This window comes from Marmota monax, unplaced genomic scaffold, assembly GCF_021218885.2.
Source record: "Marmota monax isolate L192 unplaced genomic scaffold, Marmota_monax_Labrador192_F-V1.1 WCK01_AAM20220418_F8-fsc00041, whole genome shotgun sequence".
NCBI classification, from domain to species: domain Eukaryota; kingdom Metazoa; phylum Chordata; class Mammalia; order Rodentia; family Sciuridae; genus Marmota; species Marmota monax.
Genome location: NW_026695238.1, coordinates 12,799,479 through 12,825,678, shown reverse-complemented (window position 1 = coordinate 12,825,678; position 26,200 = coordinate 12,799,479). Strand labels below are relative to the sequence as shown.

The 26,200-nt window shown below is 41.6% G+C and overlaps 2 protein-coding genes across 19 annotated transcripts in view; one reads left to right on the top strand and one right to left on the bottom strand.

Annotated features, from left to right (window-relative positions):
• Positions 1 to 15,434, bottom strand: part of Fbxo36 (F-box protein 36) — a 71,201-nt gene extending 55,767 nt beyond the window's left edge. The window contains exon 1 of the mRNA XM_046439953.2: positions 15,112 to 15,434. Coding sequence (XP_046295909.1) covers positions 15,112 to 15,207 — 96 coding nt within the window. The 5' untranslated portion in view covers positions 15,208 to 15,434. The remainder of the gene's footprint in view (positions 1 to 15,111) is intronic.
• The window catches only part of Trip12 (thyroid hormone receptor interactor 12), a 145,469-nt gene continuing 134,024 nt past the window's right edge, over positions 14,756 to 26,200 (top strand). For 9 of the 18 annotated variants that reach the window (XM_046439949.2, XM_046439948.2, XM_046439947.2 and 6 more), the window contains exon 1: positions 15,682 to 15,834. The gene's annotated coding sequence lies outside the window, so the exon portion shown is untranslated. Of the gene's footprint in view, positions 14,853 to 15,352; positions 15,372 to 15,679; positions 15,835 to 15,974; positions 16,153 to 16,316; positions 16,445 to 26,200 lie in introns of those variants that run through there. The other 9 variants (XM_046439951.2, XM_046439946.2, XM_046439945.2 and 6 more) reach the window with 6 other exon arrangements.

Sequence of the window (26,200 nt, the reverse complement as noted above, 5' to 3'; positions counted from 1 at the left end):
CTTCAATGGAGGCTGAAAAAGCAGTTGCTTTGTTTGTATACTCTGAATTCCATGTGTTCAGCCAAAAGTTGGGTAATCTTTCAAGTATAGAAAAGGAAAATTAGATAGTGGGGGCTACTAATGGTTTCTGCCACAGAAGGCAGTACCAATTAACACCCCTGTGGCCACCTTACAGGAGAAAATCCCCTCCCATGAATTTACAACACTTTTATCCGCAGGCAAACACCCCATATTATTTTAAATGCATTTCATCACTTACAAGGAAAAATATTTAGCCTATCCTCAAATAATTTGCGTATCTTATGATACCAGTATTGATGTATAGTTCCTCCCCAAAAGAAAAAAAGAACGTGCACATGTCATCACAAAATGTGAATCACAACCAATTTCTACTAATTTCACTTTCTTTACATCACTTGACATTCTTTTCATCTCCATGGTTCTCCAGAGGATTGTGGCAAAATCTTTTTAAGAAGACTGTCTTCACACTTGAACCAGCTGGCCTAGCCTCACACAGCAGCTAAGACCTCTTGCTAAGCTGCTGATGTGGGCGTCATCTTTCTGTATTCTCCATGGCCGAAATCCTGGGGTGGTGTGCAAGGCCCCGTGTGACCCCAGCCACCTCTTCAGCATATCTCACACTAGCACCGGACTGTGCCCCACATTTCAGCACGTTGCCTACTTCCATCACCACAGAATTCAGTGATGGCTTAAAGGACTTCTGCTTAGAATTGTTCCTTCTATACCCTCCTTTCCTTGGAAAACATCTATTCCATTTTTTAAAGACTCAGATCCTGTAGTCACATCCCACATATGATCTTTCCTGACCCACTTCCTTGCTTTTGACATTTCTTTCAAAATATTCCAACAAACAGGACCAATATTTACCAATTCAGCATCCACTTACTGACTCACACTGTGCTCAGCACTGTGCTAACAGCTGGACTCATGACGGGTGTGAGCTGAACAGAGGCTGTAGCTCTTGAGCCTTCAGTCCTCACACTTTCCATTAATCAAAGCTAACTTCCATTCATCATGTCTGTTTGCTAGAAAAGAAATCCTCGCTCCCCTATCAGTCTCTTTTTAGCATCTCTTAGCCTGTTCCAGATCGTGTCAAGAGACATCCAAACATTCATTTATTCTTACTTTTATGACTCCATGTTTTATAATCAAGTCACTGGATTTTAAGAAGAATTGGACATAACTTTTATTTGTCCTGTTATTTCCTACATTTTCTCCTCAAACTCATCCCTGAAAAAGGCCATGCTAAGTGGCTTCCTGGCAATGAAAAAGGCAAATCAGGATAGCCAAGCAAAGATCAGGGAAAGGGTGAGCCTAGTGGAGAGTGGCAGAAGTAAAGGATGAATGAAGGACAGAGATGACACTGGGTGACATTCTTATGGGGAAAAGCTACACCCCCAGCCTTTTTTTTTAAAGTTTTTTGGTACGGGGGATTGAACTTAGGGCACTTAACCACTGAGCCACATCCCCAGCCCAATTTTGCATTTTATTTAGAGACAGGGTCTCACTGAGTTGCTTAGTGCCTCGCTGTTACAGAGGCTGGCCTTGAACTCTCGATTCTCCTATCTCAGCCTCTTGAGCCGCTAGGATTACAGGTGCACACCACCATACCCAGCAGCCCCAGCATTTTTATTTTTTATTTTGAGGCAAGCTCTCACTAAATTGCAGCTACTATCCTTGAATTTATGATCCTCCTGCCTTAGCCTCCTGATTTGCAGGGATTACAGACATATGTCAGTGCACCCAGCAAGAATCTTATTTCTGTGGGGTTCCACTGCAAGATTTCTAATCGTGTATTACTTTTCATCTTCCCATTTCCAGTTTCTTTTATTGTCTATCCCAAATAAGAATGATCCTGACTAAAAAGTATTCAGGAAGGAGATGGGCATGGTGGTACACACCTGTAATCCCTGTTTTAGTGAGCTATGTCACTGCTATGACTAAAAGACCTGACAAGAATAATTTTAAGGAGGAAAAGTTTATCTGGGGGCTCACGGTTTCAGAGGTCTCAGTCCATTTTCAGCTGGCTCCATCCTCGGGGCTCAAGGTGAGGCAGAATATCCTGGCGAGAGAGTGTGGTGAAGGGAAGTGGCTCAGGACACCACACCAGGGAGCAGAGAAAGTCTAAGCTCAATTTACCAAATAGTACCCCAGAGGCTTGCCCCAGTGGTCTCCTCTCTCCACACCCTACCTGCCTGCAGTTAGCACTCAGTTAATCCCTGGCAGGGGTTATTTTACTGACTGGGTGACGCCTCTTATAACTCAACCATTTCATCTCTAAACCTTCTTGCTTTGTCTCACACATGGCTTTTGGGGGACACCTCATATTGAAACCAGAACCCTCAGGGACTTGGGAGGCTGTGACAGAAGGATGGCAAATTCAAGGTCAGCCTTGTGTTTTAGTCAGCTTTTAGTCACCGCTGTGACCAAAAGACCTGACAAGAACAATTAGAAAAGTAAAAGTTTATTTTGGGGCTCCCAGTTTCAGAGATCTAAGTCCATAAAAGGCCAGCTCCATTCTTTGGGGCTCCAGAGGAGGCAGAACATCATGATGGAAGAGTGTGGCAGAGAAGAGACATTGGGAACAGGGCACCAGGAAGCACAGAGAGCTCTGCTCAGTAAGGACAAAATATAAACCCCAAAGGCATGCCTCCAGGGGCCGCCTCCTCCAGCCACACCCCACCTGCCTACAGCCAGCATTTAGTTACTCCCTATTTCAGCATGAATTTACTGATTAGGTTAAGACTCTCAGAACCTAATTGCTTCACCTCTAAACTTTCTTGTATTGTCTCATACATGAGCTTTTGGGGGACACCTAATATTGAAACCATAAGACCTGGGCAACTTAGGAACACCATGTCCAAAAAAAAAAAAAAAAAAAAAAAGAAGAAGAAAAGAAAAATGACTGCGGAAGTAGCTCAGTGGCAGAGTGTCCCTGGGTTCAGGGCCTGGTACAAACAAACAACTTCTTAAGGACAGATGACATAGAGAAGGAACTTCAAGTACACTAAATTTTGCACAAAATAGGGAGAAACTTAAAATTTAGAGTGAATTCTTGATAGATCAAAAAGGTTTGGGCATACTAACTCAGGACTGCTGGCCTCAAGAAACAAAATTCACCAGGGCATGGTGGTGCTCACCATAATTCCAACTACTCCAGAGGCTGAGGCAGCAGGATAGCAAGTTGGAGACCAGCCAAGGCAACTCAGCAAGACCCTGCCTGAAAATCAAAATTTTGGAAAGGCCTGGGGGTGTATGCCAGTAATAGAGCACTTGCAATTTTGGAGTCCCAAGTTCAATACCCAGTCCTGCAAAACAAAACAAAAACAACAAAAAAGAGAGACAGAAATTCAATTTCACATAATTAAGAAAGAAGGCAACTGTGTTGGGTTCTATAACTTGGGAAATAGTGATGTGGCTGGCCTGGGGCACAACAGGATCCAGGGGTGCCACAGGATAGTGTTAGATTATCAACCCATTCTCTTTCCTTCTGTTAACCCTCCCCTCTGTTGTTGGCTTTCTTATTGCCAAAGGCAGAAGTGTGCTTTTCATGAGTGGGGGGACCTGACAAGAGACAAGCCTTGAGAATCCCCAGAGAAAATCCAACAGAAGTTGAGAAATCCCAAGAATGATCACATTGGTTCAGGATGGCCTAGTGCCCAGTCTTCTTGGAAGTAGGGGTATTTAATGATTGGTCAGCCCTGGATCCCGGAAAGGAGTGGACAAAAAGGTGTAAACAGTGGGGTGGGACAGTGACAGAAATGAATTGGGGTCAGGGCAAAAATAGTTAATTTGATTAGAGCAGAAACTTTGTAGCAGGGTATGAGGACACCAGTTTAGGGTGAGAAGGGTCCAGATTATACACATCCAATCTTCCATATGTACAATGGAGCACCAGCCATCCTGAAAAGCCCGCAGAGGTATACAGCTGATTCTCATTAGTCATGGTATATTACGCTCTATGAAGTCACTGCAAACACCGAATTAGATTGTGAACCACTGTCTTGGGAGAAATGTAGGGTTAGAGTCCCGTGAACCTCTGGTCACATCTTATTAGTACATGACTTTGATTTATGTGTGTTTCTGTTTAAGTACCTTATTGGCTGTATCTTCTTGATTCATTGACATTAAGCTCCCAGGCAGCAGCACTGCCATTTGTCCAAAGGGAGTAATAAATACATCTATTTTCCCTAAAGCATTTCCTTCTTATACTTAGGAAACTAGGCAGCACTTTAGCCCCAAGTTCACTGTTAAACAGCAAAACCACCAACATAAAGCACGAAAATGTGGCGCTAAGCACAGTATGAAAAGGATCCTTGCTTACAGGTTGAGGGCTGAGACCAGCAGCACAGCAGCTCCTTGGGGGACCTGGGGGCGGGGGGCTGCATCTTTTACGCACCCTGGACATGTTCAGAAATGACTGGGAAAGCCCAGGGTTACATGCACATTAGCGAGAAGACAACTTCAAAAATATGGAGCCTGTGGATGATCACTAGGATCCACAGGTACTTTCACTTCAGTGTATTTTGGAGGGCAGGATGAGGGAGGGAGCAGAATTCTTGGGACCTGGTGGGAGAAGCAGCAGTGCCACTGTGTCACTGAGGGCCAGGATGGGGGAGGAAGGATGAACACAGGCAGCAGGAAGGCAGGAAGATCTGATTTGCCACAGGGCCTGAGGGGAGCAAGAGGGCAAAGGTCAGCAGGAGGGTGGAGTCAGATTCTGGAACCTTTTAAAAAAAAAGAGGGTGTAAATATATATATATATATACACACACACATACATATATGTGTGTGTGTGTGTGTGTGTATGTATGTATCTATCTGTCTATCTATATAATCCCAGTCACTTGAGAGGATAAGGAGGGAGAATTGCCAAGTTTGAAGCTAGCATCAGCAACTTAGTGAGACCGTTTCTTTAAGAAAAAGAAAAAAAGGGTTGGAGGTGTTGCTCAGTGGTTCAGCACTTTCTTAGCATGGAAAGGCCCCGGGCTGTACCCTAGTACCTCAAAAAATAAAACAAAACAAAAGGTAAAACAAGAAAACCTAAAGTAGAACTGGTGCCTTGCACACATATATATGGGTTCAATCCTAGTACCACAAAACAAACAAACCTGAAACCTTTGAAAAGGAGGGTTTTATTATATTTTTAGATTGGAAAGTTAATGTTGCAAGATGTCAATTCACCACAAATTGATCTATACATTCATAGTAATTCTAATCAAAACAACCTACATATTTTGGTTTTCTGGGGGGTGCTAGGGATTGCATATCCTAGGGTCTTGTGCATCCTAGGCAGATGCTCTGCCACTCACTAGGTATACCCCAGCTCTTTATTTTAGAGGTAGGACTGCTAAATTCCCAAGCTAGCCTTGAATTTGGGATCCTCTTGCCTCAGTCTCCCAAAAGCCTGGAATTACAGAGTACCTGGGATTAGGTGTATGTAACGGTATAGCAACAAGAGGTATTTTTGTGGAAAAGGAAGCTGATAAAAAAGTAGGACTGGGGGCGTAGCTCAGTGGTAGAGTGCTTGCTTGGCACATGTGAGGCCCTGGGTTGGAGCCCCAGCACACCCCCACCCCCAGACTAAATAAAGTAATGTGAGATGATTAAAGGGTTCCTATGAACTTCTCATGGGAAAGGTGAAGTTTGACTGCTTTGGTGCTGGTATTAGGCGAACATCTCTTTGGCATTTCTTTGGTTTTACTGCTCTAGGGATACTGTTGGGTGTTTTCTGAGGAGTGTTCCAGAGTCTTGGTTCTTGGATCTTGAGGGCAAAGAGCATTCTGCTGTCACATGTCGTTAGTAAAAGTTTCCTACTGCATTCTCCTCTTAAGGAGAAGAGAATTCATGATATGTAGTAAGATTTTAAGACTTAGAGAAATTTAAGAGAAAAGAAGCAAATATAATTTTGTTTCATTTAGGATTTTCCAATCTTCCTTGATCATGAACATTCTCTTTGAGACACTGGAGTGATTTATATATATTTTTGTTTCTTGCCCTATCTGTGAAGTAGCCAGGGGCTGAATTGTTAATTACATGGTTGAAGAAACGGATGGTCAGGCAAGTGAAGATTACAAGAAGTCACAGAGCTATAGAGTCTTTGATGCAAACCCAATTTTTCTAAAGAAAAAAAAAATCCAGTGCTTTTTTTTTTTTAAATATCAAACACTACTTTTCATGTGAAATAGCATTTTAGAGATGGAATAAACCTTAGTGATCTCCTAGACTAGTAATCTTATTATGTTGATGAGGCAACTGGGGACCAGACGAATTAAGTGCCTAGCCCCAGGTCAAGAGCTTGCAGACTAACAAAAGGAATGAAAGGATCTGTGACTCAGTGACTCCCAATTAAGTGCTCTACTGCCCTACATAATTATGAAGCAAATCTGTGTCAACGTAGGGTGAGACCAAATTGACTACCCAGATTGGGCAGGTGCTCATAGGTGCTGAATGATTTACCTGGAAAGAGAGATACCAAGCTCTGCCCAGGTGTCATGTAATTTTGAAATGAAGACTCAGGATCCACTTGGTGACTGGGTTATGATACAGCCTAGTACTGAATTTTTTTTTTTTAAGAGCTTAATCGCTTTACTTGTGTCATGTCTTTCTTCTCCTTCTCAAAGTGACAAATGCCATTTAGAAGGGATTTAAAGTTTCTGATTAGAAGTGATTTCACAACTCTAATTAGGTGCGTCCTAGAGTGTAACAAGGTTGGGAATAATTTTTCTAAAATGTGTCAGACATGAGGAATAGAAGAAGAAGAATGCAGTTTATTATTACCCACACCTGGCCTAACCTGTAGGGCAGGGAAGGGCATGTTCACCGCAGTCTTGCTGTCAGGAAGCGCAGGTGAAGATGTGAGTGGCAGGAGTAGGGTAAAATCAAAACACACCTTGATGAGGGCTGGACCACAGTGGGCGAAGGTCCTCAGATGCAGTGAAGAAGGGCAGAGAGGAGGAGGGACCATGAGAGGAGACAGACAAAAAGACAGCTGAAAGGAGGAGGGTAAGTCAAGGCATATAAAATGGGGTTGAAGAAAATAGGTGAGTACAAGTATCACCCTGACTTTTGGACATTAAAAGGAGCAGAAGTTCTTTTTGAGTGGACAGCCTGGCTTGAAAATCTGCAGACTTCCATCAGTGGGCGTGGTTCCCTTAGGGACAAAGGAAAAACAGGCAGAAACAAAGAAGGCATGTATACCTTCTCCATCCCTCTGCTTGAACTCTCTCTTAGGGACCTTTTTGTGAGCGTGAATGGAGTGGTGGTGGCTGCAGCAGAGTATGATTTTGGGATTCCAGAGTCCCTGAGGAAAATATTGATATCAGGTTGATTGCACCCCATCAAACTCCCAGTGTGTGCAATCTAGTATTTATTTAATATGGTTTCAAGTTGCTTGAGAAAATCTGTTAAAAGCAATCATTCAGCTGGGCACATGGGTGCTATAACCCCAGCAGCTTGGAAAGCAGGAGGATCCCAAGTTCAAGAACAGTCTCAGCAATTTAGTAAGAACCTAAGCAACTTTTTTCTTTTTTGGTACTTGGGATTGAACTCAGGGGCACTTGACCACTGAGCCACATCTCCAGCCCTCTTGTATTTTATTTAGAGACAGGGTCTCACTGAGTTGCTTAGGGGCTTGCTTTTGCTGAGGCTGGCTTTGAACTCATGATCCTCCTGTCTCAGTCTCCTGAGCCACTGGTATTCCAGGTGTGCGCCACTTCGCCCAGCCAGCCTTAAGTAACTTAGTGAGACCCTATCTCTAAATTTTTTTTTTTAAAATATTTATTTATTTAGTTAGTTATTGGCAGACACAACATCTTTGTTTGTATGTGGTGCTGAGGATCGAACCCGGGCCGCACGCATGACAGGCGAGCGCGCTACCACTTGAGCCACATCCCCAGCCCATAGAGACCCTATCTCTAAATAAAAGATAAAAGGGGCTGGGGATGTTGCTCAGTGGTTAAGCACCCCGGTACCAAAAAAAAAAAAAAAAAAGCAATCCTTCATTTTCTCAAAAGTAATGACCTATATTGGGTCCAGTGGTGCATGCCCTGTAATCGCAGCAATTTGATAGGCTGAGGTAGGTGATCACAAGATTGAGGACAGTCTCTGCAATTTAGCAAGATCCTGACTCAAAATAAAAAATAAAAAGGGCTGGGGATATAGCTCAGTGGCAGAGCACCCCTGGGGTCAAGCCCCAGCACCGTAGGAAGAAATAAAAAAAGAAGAGAAAGAAAAATTTAATACAACTAAAAGGGGGGCCAGGGTCTGGGTTTGTGGCTCAGTGGTAGAGTGTTTGCCTAGCATGTGGGAGGCACTGGATTCGATACTCAGCACCACATAAAAATAAATAAAATAAAGGTATTGTGTCCATCTACAACTAAAAATATTTAAAAAAAAAGAGGTGAGCCTTTAAAATAAATAAATAAATGGGGGTCAGATTATAGGTATGGTAGGTGCATACCTATAATCCCAGTGACTAGGAAGGTTAAAGCAGAAGGATTGCAAGTTTGAGGCCAGCCTCAGCAAGATCCTGCATTAAAATAAGAAATAAAAAGGACCTAGGATATAGCTGAATGGTAAATTACCCCTGGGTTCAATCCCCAGTGCCAAATAAAAATATTAATTGATTTTTAAAAAAAGGAAACAGTAAAGTCAGGAGTGTTTAGATCCTAAAACTTACTTAAAATTTTATGAGAATCATTAATTTATTTGTTAATAAGTCTCTCAACTTCTAGTGTTAGAATTATTCTCTGCCCACCAAACAGCAGTTTTGGGGATCTACCTATCAGTGCTGCCCAATATTTAAGAGGTAGCAGAGGTAGCAATGGTAAAAAAGGAAAGCTAAGGTGAAGAACAGGGCAATTTAAACAGTCATTAATTTTTTTTGGTACTGGGGATTTAACCTAGGGTGCTCTATCACTGATAAACCCACAGTCCTTTTTATTTTTTTAATTTTGAAACAGTCTCACTAGGTTGTCTGGGTTGGCCTCAAATTTGTGATCCTCCTGCTTCAGCCTCCCCAGTTGCTGGGATCATAGGTGTGCACTGTCTCGCCCAGTGTATTTAAAATCTTTATTACTTTTCTCTGGTTATAAAAATAAATGCCCACTGAGGAAAATACAGCTCTTTGAGAAATATGAACGCAGAAAGTAAAAGCACTCTGTCCCTAAGAGTGAATCATGTGTTTTCCCCTCTAACATTTTTTTGAAACTTCAATAACATTTATTTAAAATAATTTCTTTTCTTAAATGGGACCATATTATGTCTAACAGCAATTTGCCTTTCAATGCTAAAGATTTTATTTGGTCAACTGAGTACACAGAAATCTACCACATTGTTTTAAAAGATTGCATAGTATCCTACGGTATGAATGAATCACAGTTTAACCACATTTCCACTAATGGAAAAATGTTTTTACAATTAATTTTCTTTGGTGGGTATTCTTGTTCACTCACATATCCTTGTGTACATGAAAGCACTTTTGGACATAAAACCCTAGAACTGGATTTGCTGGGTCTAAGGGCGCATGCATTAACATTTTTATTAGACTGCATTTAAATTTTAAATTTCCACAATCTGTAGTTTGAAATGGCACTAGCACAGTTCTTTGTTGTCTCTCAAGCAGCCCTCAGCAAGCCTAGCTTTAATTCACTGAAATGATGGTTTCCTGCCACAGACTGGCATGTGACCTTAGGTGTTTTTAGTTTACACTTTAAAACCAGTTGCACTGAGACTGATGATGCAGTAGTTGCCTAGCATGTGTGAGGCCTGGGGCTTCACCCCCCAGTACCAAAAGGAAGAAGAAAATCATCTGTATTTTTTTGGTGGTGGTGGTGGGCTTGATTCCTGTTTTTCCCTCCCAAATTGACATTAGCTTCAGATATATTTTTGAAGTTTTTTTTTTTTTTTTTTTGTTCAATGGTATAAGGGATTGAATAAGGGTGCCTAACCACTGAGTCACATCCTCAGCCCCTTTTTATTTTGAGACAAGGCCTCCCCTGAATTGCTGAGGCTGGCTTTGAACTTGCAATCCTTCTTCCTCAGCCTCCTGAGCCGCTGGGATTACAGGCGTGCATCACTATGCCTGGCATGTTTTCGGAGTTTTTAGTAAAACAGATGAAACAAGACTAATTTATTATCCAATTCTTCCTTCTTTCATCAGTTGGAGGGTATATTACATGTTGGTGTCCTTGGAAGGGCCACTGCGTTACTGGCTACAAAAGGCCATACCTGCCAATTCTCATTTCCTTAGCATATGGTTACAGTTTCTAATGCTTTTCCCATATGAAACCTAAGTCATCATTTTTGGCCACCTTAAGTCATACTTCCACTTGGAGAGGACAAAAAAGACATACTTTCTTTCTTTTGGGGTACTGGGGATCAAATCCAGGGTCTCCCTTAACGCTAGGTAAGTGCTTTCCCATTGACCTACAATCCTAGAACCAGAAGATGAAATTACAAGAACACTGATAACAATACCTTTCTGTTATAAAGTGATTTTTTTGTTTCCTATGGAATATGTATGTATGTATGTATGTGTGTATACACACACACACAACACATTTATGTCCTTACTTATTTATATATTTAGTACTGGGGATTGAACCCAGGGGTGCTCTACCACTGAGTGGAATCCCCAACCCTTTTTTATTGTGAGACAGGGTCTTGCTAAATTGCCCAGGCTTGACTTGAACTTGTAATCCTCTTGCCTTAGTCTTTAGATACCTGGGATTACAAGTGTGCACTACCATGCCATCTTGGATAACAGATTTTAAAGTATCTGTGCTATTTATTGGAACTGGGCGTGGTTGTGCACCCCTATAATCCCAGTGGTTTGTGAGGCTGAGACAGGAGAATCTTGAGCTCAAAGCCAGTATCAGCAAAAGCAAGCCACTAAGCAACTGAGACCCTGTCTCTAAATAAAATACAAAATAGGGCTGGGGATGTGGTTCAGTGGTCGAGTGCCCCCGAGTTCAATTCTGAGTACCACAAAAACCAAACCAAAACAAAAAACTGTACCATTTATTAACTGGGCAATTACTAATGAACTTCCTTAGTGTTAAACACCCCCCACCCCCCCCACCCCCCCACACATTAAACCATATAATTGTTTATATAAATCAAATACTGTATTATCCCTACCAGATTATATATTTCATGAGAGGAAGGAACTTGGTTTTGTTCATTGATATTTCCCTAGCTTCTAGAATAGTATTTGGCATATAAATTATGTACCAAAAGATGTTTGGTACGTATTTGTTGAATGGATAATGCATTCTTTGAAGCCAGAAATATCCTATATTTTGTGTCCCTATAGCAAATGCCAAGTTGTTGCTTAAAATTAAGGAAAAACAAATCCTCATTCAGGAATAGAAATATAAGACTTTCTTAGAAGCTATGTGTAAAATATTTCTGGCCTAAATAACATTCAACATTCTTTCTTGCCTTAATATACTTTTTAAAGAATCAAAATTCAATACAAGAACACATACTCGTACTATAAAAACTAGAATAAGTGGGTAAATTTTTTTTTTAGTACCAGTGATTAAACCCAGGGGTGCTTAACCACTGAGCTACATCCCAAGAACTTTTTACTTTTTCTTTTGAGACAAGGTCTTACTAAGTTGTGTTAGAGTCTGTAAACAAGTCAAAAATAACACCTGGCAAAGTTGTTTAGGGCCTTGCTAAATTGCTAAGGCTGGTTTTGAACTTGCAATCCTTCTGCCTCAGCCTCCCAAACCACTGGGATTACAGTTATGTGCCACTGGGTTGGGCTAAATATTTGATTTAGAAAGCAGTGCACTATGTTTTTTTTTTTTAAATTGGTACTGGGAATTGAACCCAGGTGCACTTTACCACTGAGCCACATCCCCACCCCGTTTTTTAAATTTTGATACAGGGTCTCACTTAGGGCCTTACTAAATTGCTAAGACTGGTCTTCAACTTGCAATCCTCCTGTTTCAGCCTCCAAATTGTTGGGATTACAGGCAACCACAGCAACCCAGCTGTTCTTTTTTTTTTTTTTAAGATTTGAGATCATTGTTGTAAAAATCAGATCTTGGTCTCAAGCTATATAATTAAAGTCAATTTTCTGACAAAGCAAAAAATGCCCACAAAAATCAACATGGCATCAAATTGTTAATAGAAAGCATAAAACTATATTTCTTTACTGTTACTTGTACAAGCAAGAAGACAAAGAAAATATTTACATGTAACATTTATGCTCTGGACCATGCTAATGTTATATACATAAATGACACAAATGAGATATCTGTCCTCAAATACATATGACATGGATGGGATATTTGCCCTCAGATGCATGTCAAATGTGCAGTTATTTGGATTCAAAGCCAACAACAACATAACAAATGCAGTGAACAACAGACCAAAAAAGAAAAAAAAAAAACCAGAAAGAAATCTTCATTAAGGCAAGATCCATTTAAATTTAGAGCTTATACTGGATAATAAACATTTGTGGAATAGTCAGAAGAGAAGGGAGAGAAATATTCAAGCAACAATTTAAGGAAGTCCATTTTATAAGATCATTTAATTCCAGTTGTTCAGTACTTATTTATGTCAGACCACCTCTTTACTGAATGTTGAGTTTCCTGTACTCAGACTTGGAAAAAATCATCTTGTGGTTTGAAAATAGCATACTCTCAAGATAGTTGAGTGAAAAGTATATTTTTGGCTTGCTATTTTTTTTTTTTTTTTTTTTTTTACAACAAATTCTACTTTAAAATGAGGGTGAATTAACCAGATTTGAGATTAACTCTCATTGGTAGAACTGTGGGAGGTTATTCACTATGCTATTCAGTATCTACTGGACCAGAGCTGGGCGCAGTGGCACACCCCTGTAATCCAGCAGCCAGAGGAGGAGGATGGAGAGTTCAAAGCCAGCCTCAGCAACAGAAAGGCACCAAGCAAGTGAGAATCTGTCTCTAAATAAAATACAAAATAGGGCTGGGGATATGGCTCAGTGGTCAAGTGCCCCTGAGTTCAATCCCTAGTACCTTCCCCACCCCCAAAAAAGATAACAGATTAGATTTTATTTTGGCAGGGGGAGGGGTGGGAATCAGGGATTGAATCCAGGGGCGCTTAACTAAGGAGCCACATCCTCAGCCCTTTTTAAATATTTTATTTAGAGACAGGGTCTTGCTAAATTGCTTAGGGCCTCATAAAGTTGCTGAGGCTGGCTTTGAACTCACCATCCTCCTACATCAGCAACTGGGTTGCTGGGATTATAGGCATTTGCCACCATGCCCAGCTATAGATCAGATTTTCAAAAGCATTTTATACATAAGTCATTGACAGAAGAGGACCTGAAATAAAGAAGAGTTTTTGATCTGTTAATTTTTTTTTTTTAATTTAAGAATATAAAGGAGCCAGGGGAGGTGACACATGCCTGTAATCCCAGTGACTCAAGAAGGATGAGGCAGGATGGCAAGAGTTCCAGGCCAGCCTGTGCAACTTAGCAAGACCCTGTATTAAAAAAAAAAAAAAAAAAAGAAAAAGAAAGAAAGAAAGAAAGAAAAATTGAGGGAGCAAGAGGGAAGCTTTCATAAAACAGAGTAGAGGAAGAATTGTGCTCAAGTTAAAGAACAAATCTGAAGAATACCAACAGTAGAAGCATTCTGGAGTGAAATGAATGCCAACAGCTCTCTCAATATGAATTTACTAAAATTAAAAGGTAAACAGCCTCAACTTGTGGAGGCTTACAACATCAGAGTGTACAGCACACTTGTGATACCAGGCCCTCAAGAAAAAAAAAATACTCAAAAAACAAAAATTTTAAAGGGTATGGAAATGACTCTAAAGTGAAAATTAGAACATTCTAATTTTCTTTCAATAAATGAAAATAAAAATCACGTAGGATTAGAAGATACTATTACGTTTTTGATCACTTATCCCAGAAAGTGAATTATTAGGATCATATCTCTTCAAAGCCAATGGAAAAGTCAATGATCCTTCTAAAAATATTCAGAATAGGGTACATTTCAACATTTAAGAAACTGCGAAATAAGTGTGTAAAAATTATTTGAAAAAAATGTAAAAATTAAAAAAATTTGACTGATATTATGCTTGTAATATTTCTAAATCATTTAAAAATATGTAAATATTATTACCTCTATTTTAAAAGATATAAGAAAAATTACTCTTTTGGGAGGCTTCTAGGAAAACTTAAGGCATAATCAATATCCACACCCAAACGTGCGTGTGTGTGTGTGTGTGTGTGTGTGTATCTCTAAATTTCTTTTTAGGGATTATTATCTATTTAAAGTGCATGAAGAGCTCAGTGACAGTCCAGGAATCAGAAACCAGCTCAAGTCGATCATTTCATGAGCATAACAAATCACCCAAAAGCCCACCTTTAATAACTAAAGCAGTCATAAAAACAGGCCGATAGTTACTCTACTCCAGCGAGAACATAATCCTCGGTCTTATTGTTGTGAAGCAGATGTCATTATGGGTGGGGCTGACGCGCCGAGCAGCCGAAACATTTTTGAACCACCCCCCGCTCCCCGCACACTTTCAATGGGATAGAAGGGGCTCCAAAAGGTAAGGGGAGGACTCCCAATCGCCCATTCCTGCTAGGAATGAGCAAGTCCCGACGTGGCCGTGGTACTCGTAAAGGCCACCGTGAGATTTCGTCAAATTCCCCACAGTTAAGTCCTACCCTGCGAAAGAGACCGTCCCTCTCTCCCCTCCCCTGCCGGCTCCTCCTTGGGACACTTGGCTGAGTCTTTCTTTCCCTTCTTCCCACGCTGAGGTGAGGCGGCACGCAAGCTGGAGACGCCTGTTTTTCTCTGCGCGCGGAGGGAACGCTGCGGGTAGGAAGCCAGAGAGGCGGGAAGGGAGCGGGCGGCATTGTGGGGAGGCAGAAAAGGCTCGCGGACGAGCCGGGCTGGGGGAGAGAAGGGACACGAGGGCCGCCGGGCCGAGGTGACGAGGGAAATCTCTGACTCCGAGCTGGGACAGGGCGCTTCCGGCGGGCCACGGTCGCTCTCGGCCTGGCGCGGCCCACCTTCCAGGCCCCAGCCCGGCCGTTTAGGGGATCAGGAGAGAGAGTAAACCGCGGCTCGCACTTGCCTCAGAGCGGGTGACCAATAATTGATAATAGTCTTTGCTCGGCGCCGGGCCTTGTCCTACAATTTCGAACAGTGTCTCCGGCAACCACGACGCCATCTTGGGACGCCACCGCCGTCGCTAAGACAACCAGGAAGGGGCGGGGCTTGATTGGGGTCAGGAGGCCAAAGCCCTAGTTTAAACCGAATCACGCTTTTGAGCTGGCAGGGGTGTTTCTAACTCGGAGAGATCGTTTCTTCTTCCAAGGGTCACAAGGAACCCTGGTCCGTGAAATTTCCACGTCCAGGTCTTGGGTGACCCGAAGGGGAATTAGTTCCTGCTACCACAGAGGGGAGGGGGTGACCCCGGCGGAGGGATACCAAGCGGAGTCCCACAGTCCCCTTCCTGGTCCCTCGAAGGGATCGGGAGGAGATCTGAGGCCGCTTGGGGAGTTGATCCGAGACCTGAGGAGGGAGGGGCGATGTGATGGCCCCCGAGTAGGCAGCGGGACCGGTCCCGCGGACGCTCCAGCGAGCAGGGGCCAAGGGGAAAAGTAGTTCCCAGAGGGTGTTGGAACGGGCGGGGAGAGGCGGCGCGGGCGGAGGCGCACGCCGGGCGCGGTGCTGCGGCTCAGCTGATAATTGAAGGGACCAGAGGAGCCGCCGCCGCCGGGGGGGGGTGGGGGGAGCGAGTGGAAGTTACTGCCGCGCCACCGAGTCCGGACCGGAGACTTTGGGGCCTAACTAGGTAATTGGGGAGCAGTGCTGAGCGGCTGGGGCAGGCTTGGGGGGAGGGGGCCGTACTGAGGGGTGGGGGATGACGGGGGGGAGGAGCTGGAACAGAAAGTCCCAGGAAGCCCGGTTGTGTCATCGCCGCGTTTCGGCCCCCGCTGGGCCTGCTCTTGGCGGTGGCGGCTGGGCCGCGGAAGGACCGGCCCAGGGGTTGACGGGCGAGGCGCTCGAGGAAGACAGCGGCCTGAGGGACCGGGGCCGGCGGGAGCGGGGCGGGGTCGCTGGGTCCCCCCTCCGGCCCCCGGCAATGAGGAGGGACCTTCACGGAATCGGGGTGAGGCTTGTGGGTCTTGGGGAGCCCAGCGGGGATTGGGGGGGGCCGGAAGTGGGCTTTGGAGCTTGGAGGGCGTCTAGGAAGGGAGAAAGTGGGGGGCCGGAAGTGCAGGTGGGGGGTGTGAAGACGGCAAGGGTTCCCCGGAAATGGGACTGGGGGCCCGGAAACCGGGAGAGGGGAGGCTTCGGGCCGGGGACGGCCCGGAAATGGAAACTAGGGAGCAGCTCGAGTGACAACAGTTGTGGGAAGCGAGGGTCAGAGGAGGGAGAGGCCGGAGTGACTTTAGACCGCAGTAAGGGGTTTCCTGCCGGGGGGACGGTTGGGGGCGGGCGAGCTCGGAGCCGGGGCTGCGCGGGGCAGTTGTTTTAGCCGTGGGAAGTTGGGGCTGAGGAAGGGTGACGACGTGAGGGTTGGTGGCGGGCATGGAAAAGGCCGAGAAACTTGGCTGAGAGGAAGGGAGCAATATCCGTAGAGATTGATGGGACTGGGAGTGGGTGGGTGGGTGGGGAGGTTAACTAGGGCTTGGGGAGGGAGGTGGGCCAATTGTCACCTCAGTCGCATTACATTCATAGAGACTCAGGCGATTAATTTATATATGGATTACATAAAACCTGTTATGATGTCTGCCCGTCGTGTGTGCCCCGTCTTCATTCCTGCCCCGAAGTGAGCGGGGCGCTAGTACAGAGACAAGTCAGGGGGAGTCGGAGTAACGAGGGCTGCGAATGCCTGACCCTATGCTCCCCCCCCCCGCCCGGGGGGGCCCCCCCTCTTGATTCCTCAGAAACGCTGGACTCGCTAGAAGGGAGAATATCTTAAATGTAAAGCTCGTGCAAATTGGGAGGGTGATAACTTACACCTTTGAGCTCCTGTGGTGAGGGGAGGAAGGGGCAGCTTCCAAACCCTCAGGACAGGCTTGTTTTGAAGAATGCGGTTTTACTGTGGGGGAGATTGAGCTGGAGCGTCGCGCCTGGCGATGGGGATGGTTGAACCGCTTCGTTACTGAATTGGGGGAGGGACGGTGTGGACGTGTGCGTGGTGGTGGGCTGCTGACTGCGCTTGGATGTCTGACTGTCCTCCTGCCGCCTCGCGTACTAGTCGGCTCTCCCTATCTTTCCTGGGCTGCCAAATCACCCGACCTCCAGGCTTTCCTCCGTTTTGTAGGCCCTTTAATGTGTGTTTAACTTTTATTCCTCTCGAGAGTCTCATTAGATATTTTTGGCATTTCATTTAAAGACCTGGCAAGTTGAGGCTTAGAATCTCGTTTAAAAACAAGACAAAAATACGTGATAGAAAGTTGAAAGAGCTATTGAGTGGGGTAAAAAACGGACGCTGGGAACAAAGGTCCTAGTTGTGTTAGGAAAAAAAAAAAGGCAGGAGGCCTGTGTGTGAGGCCTTGTGTGTGTGTCGCATCTACTGGATGTGTGGGGACAGTTAGAGTGAGGAGAGTGGAGTTACCATAGGTTTAGAGACAATAAATTGTAGGGAGTTTTATACCATGCAAAGACTTCAGTATTAAATGTTGGCGTAAACATATTAAGTTTTGAAATAAACACAATTTCTTTCTTTCTTTTTGGTACTGAGAATTGAACTCAGGGGCACTTGAACACTGACCCACATTCCAGCCCTGTTTTGTATTTTATTTCAAGACAGGGTCTCACTGAGTTGCTTAGCGCCTTGCCATTGCTGAAGCTGGCTTTGAACTCATAATCCTCCTGTTTCAGCCTCCTGAGCTGCTGGTATTACAGGCATGCGCCACCGTGCCTGGCTGAAACACAATTTCTTATTGACTCCTTGTGCCCTGTTTAGCCCCACCAATACAGAACTGGTGTGGGTTTCTAATTTTGTGCGATTAGAGAGTTTCTACATTTCATTTACTTAAAGCTTAAGAGAACATCAACATGGTTGGGCTTGTGGGCTTTGTGTATGTCTGCTTTTCCATGAAAGTACCAATATCCAAAAAGAATTGTAAACCGTAATTAAGATTTATCATTGTTTCCATCTGCTTCCCCTTTTTTCAGGAATGGGTAGGTTTTAAGTCCACTCAGCTGACATTTACTATTTAATTTGTGTCTGTGATCAGGTATTTTTTTTTTTTTCCCAATTATCCAAAAGTTTGAGAACTCTTCTGGTATTTAGAGTTCCACAAGGTACTATAGTAAAATATTTTTAAAATGACTGGGATGCTAGACTAGGGTAAAAATCCAGTGCTTTCACCTAGCAAAGTAAATTTTGAGTAATGTTTATTTTTCCACTTTAACTTTTAAGATTACTATATTTATGTTATTTAGATGAGGTTTTCTGATCTATTTTAAGAACCTTATCCTAGCAAAGAAGACACATCTATGCCTTGGAAATTCACACACTGCCAGTGTGACCTTGAGCTAATCACTTCCCTATCTGCTCTCCATTTATTTTATCTATAAAATGGGGATGGATAATTACTCTTTTACCTTACTGGGTGGTTTTGAGACCCAACAATGGCTGTGAAAAAAGCCATAGTGTTAAATAAGTACTAGATATTGTCAGTTTTACAAAGTTGCATTAAAAAAATGCAGTTTCTCACCATGGTGTGGTCATCATCTATAAGGTAGGTTGAAGATATGAAATATAGCACTTTATAGGTAGAAATTGCTGCTTAATTGGTAGTGGGCACAAATTTTATCTGTTAAATTAATTTTTAAAGATTTTTGCATCAATATGCCAGAAACTTTTTCACATGTCCTACTGAATAAGCTTGTTAATCATATTTAGAAAAACTTCAGAGGAATTTTATTATTGACCACATTTATCCCTGTTCTGGTTTGTGGTTGCAGTGAAATTGACTTTCTAATGACAGAGATCCCAGTAAAAAGAAAAAAGTTTTTGACTCTTGGTCTCTGTTGACTTTACACAGTATAGTAGAAACTACCCCCCCCCCCCCCAAGTTGAGTGAGGTCTTTCTGAGCAAATGTGATACCAATTGCTTCTTTAATTTTCCCTGTTTGCCCAGGTAATTTGATGGACTTGAGTCAAAACAGCAACCTACTTGTTGCTTTTCTTTTTCACTCAAGTTGATTCTTGGCTGTTGCTGACCTAACATGCACTGTTCCTCATCTAATCAAAGCAAATGCCTACTACATAGTAACCTAGTAGCCATAGAATGTAAAGAACAACTTCATACCTTCAGCTAGGATCAAACTTCTGCCCTTTGAGTTTTTTCTTTGTAATTCTTGGATTATAGTTCTGCATTTGTTGAAATGTTGTTTTTGTTTCTCCAAATGAATTATAGGCTTCCTGAGGGCAAGAGTTGTCTCACATCACTGTGATATATACGAAGGTGCACTCATAACCCTGACTGAAAAATAATGATATATACGAAGGTGCACTCATAACCCTGACTGAAAAATAATGTCCATTTCATTCCCAGACCAGACCAGTATGTTAGCCTTGTCTTGCCAAACATGTAGTCTTATGCTTGGAAGAATTCTCTGTCCCAACAGATTCTTCAGAATGCTTTCTGAGGTTTGATCAGTGATGGTGACCTGCTTACGTGACCCTAATATGATGTGTGAATGCTTGAGTAGATGTTAATTGTCACCTACATGTTTCAGTATTAAGCCAGTAGATTATTCTGTGCCTCTTTTTCTATAGGCCAAGCTGCAGTTAACAGGGTCAAGCCTGAAGGGAGTCCAGGCCAGATAAGATGGAAGAATAAGGATCTGGTGGATATTACTCAATAAGTATAATTGTAGTTGTATAATCTTAGTGCTTGTAGTTTTTTGTTTTTTTGCTACTGGGAATTAAATCCAGGTGTGCTTTACCAATTACTGAGCTGCATCTTCAGCCCTTTTTATTTTTATTTTTAGATTAGGTCTTGCCAAGTTGCCCAGGCTGGCATCAAACTTGTGAGGTTCCTGCCTCAGCATTCCAAGTTGCTGGGGGTTTTAGGAAGTATCTTTAAGGCTCTGACACCATTAGATTAATCCATTGTGGATTAATAATTTCTCATTAATGAGAGGTGTTAGAAATTTGGGATTATGGGCAAATTGCTGAAATTGCAGGCATCTGCCACCACACCCAGCTCAGTCTCTTGATTTTTAAGTAAAATTTAATTTGGTTAATGTTTTGTATTTTAAAAAGTGTGGTTCTTTGATTAAGTCTAATACCTTATTGATAGTTTCAGATTATTGGTTGAGATTTCCAGTATTAATACATTCTATGGTATTTTAAACTGGGTTGGTCAGAAGAAAAGGGAATTTATTATTCAGGCTTATTTGCTTTGTTTTGAGTGTGTAGAAGCTTGGTAAATTCCATGGTTATACTGACTGAAAAAGTCATAGCCTACAATGGAAAAGCTGCCCACTGCTCTTGTTTTTGGTAGTGAACAGCATTGTTCAAGTGAGTATCCTATTTGAAGAGAAAAGTTTCCAATTCTATGTCCTTTCTGTCTTTGTGATCTTGGGCAAATAATTTAAACTTCTGTGTGTTCCAAGTGCATAATCTGAAAAATTTCGCTATACCTCCCACTTAAAGTTAATTGTTATTTACATGCTAGTTATTATATTTAGGAGATTAGGCTACACAGGTGAATTAAAATACAAGGCCCTTCTTAGAACATACCTTTAACATATACATATAATTCATATGTGTGTAATTTTACCTGAAAATACTTAATTATATAATAATATTCCTTAGTCAATTATAAATTATTTGAAATCAGTGTTCCTGCGTTTTTGCCTTAGTATCTTACTGAACCATAACAGATTTTTAAAGTGTTCGTTGAAAATAAGCCTTTTGAGAAAAGAGAAGGTACTATCAAAGAAGTGTTTTGAAATGATTTTGTGTATTCTTTTTTGTTTGTTTTGATCCACATTCAGCATCATTGTTAATGCCAAAATGATTTTGGGTTTTTTTTTTTCCTTTTTGGTAGGACTGGGATTGAACCCAAGGGCACTCTACTTCTGAGCTATGTCCCTCAGGTCTTTTTATTGTATTTTGAGACAGGGTCTCAGTAAGTTGCCAAGGTTGGCCTTGAATTTGGAATCCTTCTGCCTCAGCTTCTCTAGTTGCTGAGATTACAAGAATTTGCCACTGTGCCCAGCCAGTTTTTGGAAGTTTTTGATCAACTGTGTATGTTTTAGGAACTGCAAGTTCTTTTAAATAATACACTTAAAAAAAAAATCAGCAATGGTTTTGACAGTCTCAAAAATGGTCCATGGAGTGGATGTAGCTTAGTAGTAAGTAGAGTGCCATGGGTTCAGTCCCCAGTACTGTAGACATACACGAACCAGAATAAGCCATTTCATGTTATTCTTTAATTGCCTGTTATTTGCATTTAAAAGTTGGTTTTTAAAAAAATTATTTTTGAGACAGGGTTTCATGCTATGGCTCCAGCTGGTCTCCTACAGGTGGGCTCAGGCAATCCTTCTGACTTAGCCTCCTGAGTAACTTGGACTGCTACCACCTTTGTTACCATACTGGGCTTTAATATTTGATCATTTGAGGACCTAAATATTGCTTTGGTATAATGCTAAATGATTAGTGTTTCTTTTTTTTTTATTTTTTATTTTTTAATTTTCGGCAGACACAACATCTTTATTTGTATGTGGTGCTGAGGATCGAACCCAGGCCGCACGCATGGCAGGCGAGCACGCTACTGCTTGAGCCACATCCCCAGCCCAATGATTAGTGTTTCCAGCTAGTTTGTAATTCTATGAATCATTTTAGTTTATTTTTTTTTTTATTTTTTTATTTTTTTTAGTACTGGAGATTGAACCCAGGGGCACTTAACCACTGAGCAACATCCCCAGTCCTCTTAATTTTAATTTTGAGACAGGGTCTTACTATGTTGCTTACAACCTTGCTGATTTGCTGAGGCTGGCTTTGAACCTGGGATCCTCCTGTCTCAGCTTTCCGAGCTGCAGGAAGTACAGGTTTGCACCACCACTCCCGGCTAGTTTATTCCCTTTTTTTTTTTTTTTTGTAGAGATAATGTGTTTCTCTCTATAAATAAGGTGTTATTACCCATACATGTTTTTTGAAGACTGCTTATAAGCTAAAGTGTCAATCAATAAGCCTTCAATACATAAAGTTACAGCATTTTAATATACATTTTAATTAACTTGTTGGCTGTCATAACCAGTGAGTTCTAGCCTGACTTTAAGACTCTTTCTCATTCTATCCGTGGGCAGCACTCTGAGTAAATAGATTTACCTTGTGTTATCTTCTTAAGGTCAGATTAACTCATCTTTAAGTCTTTATGCTGGTAAATATATGTGGAAACCCGAAGTGAGTTTTTATGGAAGACTGACTAAAGTTCACCATTGACTTGTGATTTAAGCTACTTTGTGTCCTTAGCAGGTTCAGGGAGATCATATGGAGTGCTTCCCTCTTTGTTTTTTTCCCCTCAAAGACCAAATTCTCTTGTAAATAGCAAATATGTAAAAATGCTATTAACTTCTGTGGCTCCAGTATCTTGTTAATTTCTTTTCCACTCTTGGATATAGTGAGACTGAACTGTAGTTCATCTCTGAAAACAAATTTTTCAGCCTTCTTGCCCTTGCTTTTATTGTGTCTACCTGAATTTTGATATTCTTCCTTATATGGTACCTCTTATAGCTACATATCCATGCTTAACTTTCTTCTGATAGCTCCCAAAAGGTTTTTTACTCTGTATTCTCTAGTCCCTCTCAAATAACATTTTACTTACAGCTTTTATGGTCTCTCTTACATAATCAGTTATTTATACTACTTAATTAGATCTTTGCTTTTTTTTTTTTTTTGGTAGTGGGAATGAACTCCAGGGCACTTTATTGCCAAGCTGTATCCCCATTCCTTTTTATTTATTTTGAACAGTGTCTTTCTAAGGTACTGAGGCTGGCCTCACAAATATGATCCTGTTATCTCAGCCTCCCAAGTTGCTGGAATTAGAGGTGTGTGTCACCGCCTGCCTAGATCATCTTTTGGCTCTTTTTTTTTTTTTTTTTAGTAATGGAGATTGAACCCAAGGAGTACTTTACCACTGAGCTGTATTTCCAACCCTTTTATCTTTTTAAATTTTGGAACAGGGTCTCCTTATGTTGCTTAGGGCCTAAGTGTAGGATATAAATTGCTGAGGCTGGCCTTGAATTTGAGATCCTTCTGTCCCAGCCTACCAAGTGGCTGGGATTACAAGCACATCCCACTGCATTTGGCTAATCTTTGGCTTCTTGAGGGTAGAAATCTATTATGCCCAAAGGGTCTGGCACAAGGCTTCCAATATAAACATTATATGGTGTCAGTGACAAGAGTTTGTTTTGCTGTATCAAAGTTATTATGTTGCGAGATAATTTTAGCATTATTTGTCAAAATTTACTGTTAACTTGCTTATTTTTATTTTTTCAGGGCTTGGTACTTAAGTGTAGGATATAAATTTTTCAAAAGTAGGCCCATTAAAATTCACTACTTTGAAGGAATTGGTAAGGCATTAGAATATTTTATAACTTGGTCACAGTAAATTTAGCATCTGGGATAATATTTATTAGATGATGGTTTATTTATTATTATGTATTTATCAAGTGCTTAATTTTTGCTAAAACTGTGCTGGAGAAATACGAAATACAAAAGGTACTTAAAGCCTGGTGCAGTGGTTAACGCCTGTAATCCCAGTGGCTCTGGCAGGAGGCTTGATGATTCAAAGCCAGCCTCAGCAATTTAGCAAGGCCCTAAGCAAAAGGGTCTTAGGATGTACCTCAGTGGTTGACTGGCCCTGGATTCAATCACCGGTAACCCCCCCCCCCCCCCTGCAAAAAAACAAAAAGGACTTAAGACTTAGTTCTTGGGTTAAGCATGGGGCCGGCATATCTGTAATCCTAGCTACTCTGGAGGTTGAGGCAGGAGAATAGCAAATTTGAGCCCAGCCTCAACAATTTAGGGAGATCTGTCTCAAAAAATAAAAGCTAGTGGTGTAGCTCAGGGGAGAGCTCCCCTGTAAAAACAAATCCTTGTCCTCTTAGTTCTGTTGTTTCATATAGTTGATACATAACTTACTTGATCATTAGCTGTCTATATCTGTATGTGGGGTTGGGAATGTAGTTGAGTGGCAGTGAATTTGCGTGTTAGCATGGATGAAGCCCCTGGGTTCAAACTGGAGCACCAAAAAATCAACAAAAACACCCTCCAAAATACCAAATAAAAAAGCCCCTAAATTCTATATGACATTTAATATTATGCACAGTTATTTAATACAAAATTAAGTTTTATTAAGTGGGCAGTCTGAAGTATGTAAATTTACATCTGGGTAGAAGTTATTGAGGAAGACCTGCAGAGAGGAGTTACTTGAACTGGCTCTGATAGTTTTTAAATAGATATAGAAAGAAAGGAGAGCTTAAAGAAGGTGTATTGTGGCCAGGACCCAGGTAAGGTTAATGAAGCCTTTGGAGTATGGGATCAGTATTTATGAAGTAACAGCAATTTGGGTTGGCATTATTGAGGTTCTTACAGATAAAGAAATTGGATTATTATCTTTTTGCAGTACTGGGATTTGGGGGTTCTTTAAAATTGAGAGTACTATTTAGACCTAATACATGATTTTTTGAGATGCTCACTTAGTAATTTGTCAGTATTACAAAGGAGAAATGTTTGCTTAGCATAATGTAATGAAGAAATTGTATTTAAGGGGCTGGGGTTGTACCTCAGTGGTAGAGCGCTTGCCTAGAATATGTGAGGCACTGGATTTGACCCTCAGAAGCGCATTAAAAAAAATAAAACAAAGGCTTTGTGTCCATTTACCACTAATAATAAAAAAAAAATAAGGAATTTAAAAAAGAAATGTTTAAGATGAGTGAAGTGTGGTTCAAAAATTTGTGTGTGTGTGTGTGTGTATCTGCATCTGCTCAGTGCTGGGAATCAAACCTAAGGCCTTGTGCATGCTAGGCAAGTGCTTTACTGCTTAGCTACTTTCCTAGTCTGAACATTTATATACTTTAAAAGAAGTGCATATTAATGTTTAATGTTCCTAGTTTCATCCAGTTAATTTTTTTGGGGGGGGGGCGGTATGGAGGATTAAACCTAGGTATACTTTACCACTGAGCTGTAGGCTTAGAATTTGTGATCTTCCTGATGCAGCCTCCAAATTGCTGAGATTACAGGCATGTGCCACTACACCTGGTACCCTTTTACTTTTATAAAAATATGTGGAGCATAGTGATGCACACTTGTAATAAGTCCTAGCAGCTTGGGAGGATGAGCCAGGAGTATTGCAAGTTTGAAGCCAGCTGCAGCTGTCTCAAAAAAATAAAAAGGTCTGGGGATGTGACTCAGTGGCTAAGTGCCCCTAGGTTCAGTCTCTGGTAACAACAACAATAAAGTGTGTATGACAGGATTTTATAAATGAGGTTAGATCATGGCTAACAGAAAACTAAGAAAACAATTTAGCTTTCTTTTAACAGCTTTTATTTCTGGCATATTCTTGTAGATTTTGCTGATTGTGTTTTGAATTAATTTGATTCTTTATGTGGAAATAGCAGAGATGCTAGCTGTTAGTATAATTTAATGACTCAAAATTACACCTATTTGTGGAATCAGAAGGTTGTATAGTCCAACATTTATGGGGTTGTGTGGACTTTAGAATCGGAACTAGAGTGAAGTCTATTTTATTGCTACAGCAGGCAAAAGGGATCTATTTCTCTGCAAAGCAGACATTAGCTTTATGTGTTTCCTTTGCAAAGCATTTGTTTTCATTTCCTACCCACCTAGGGAAAGCAGCTTAGTCTCAGGAGGGAATTCCACCTTGATCCTTTCTCCTTCCATCCCAGATCCAAATGTAGTTTTTGCCTGTCTCTGAATAGATAGGAAAAATTAATCTGAATTTTGAGAAAATTTAAGTTTCAACTTTGTGATCAAACGCTAATTATTTGTCAGTTGTAATTTTGACTTCAGAATTCTTTTTAGAAAATTAGAGTGTTAACTATAGAGTTTATCTCCCTGCTTTTTAAAATGTTTGGCATTTCAGTTGCTGCTGATGAGGTAAGACTTAGAATTTCAGCCTTTGGTGTGTAGTGTGTACTGTAAGATAATCTACTCCTGTCTC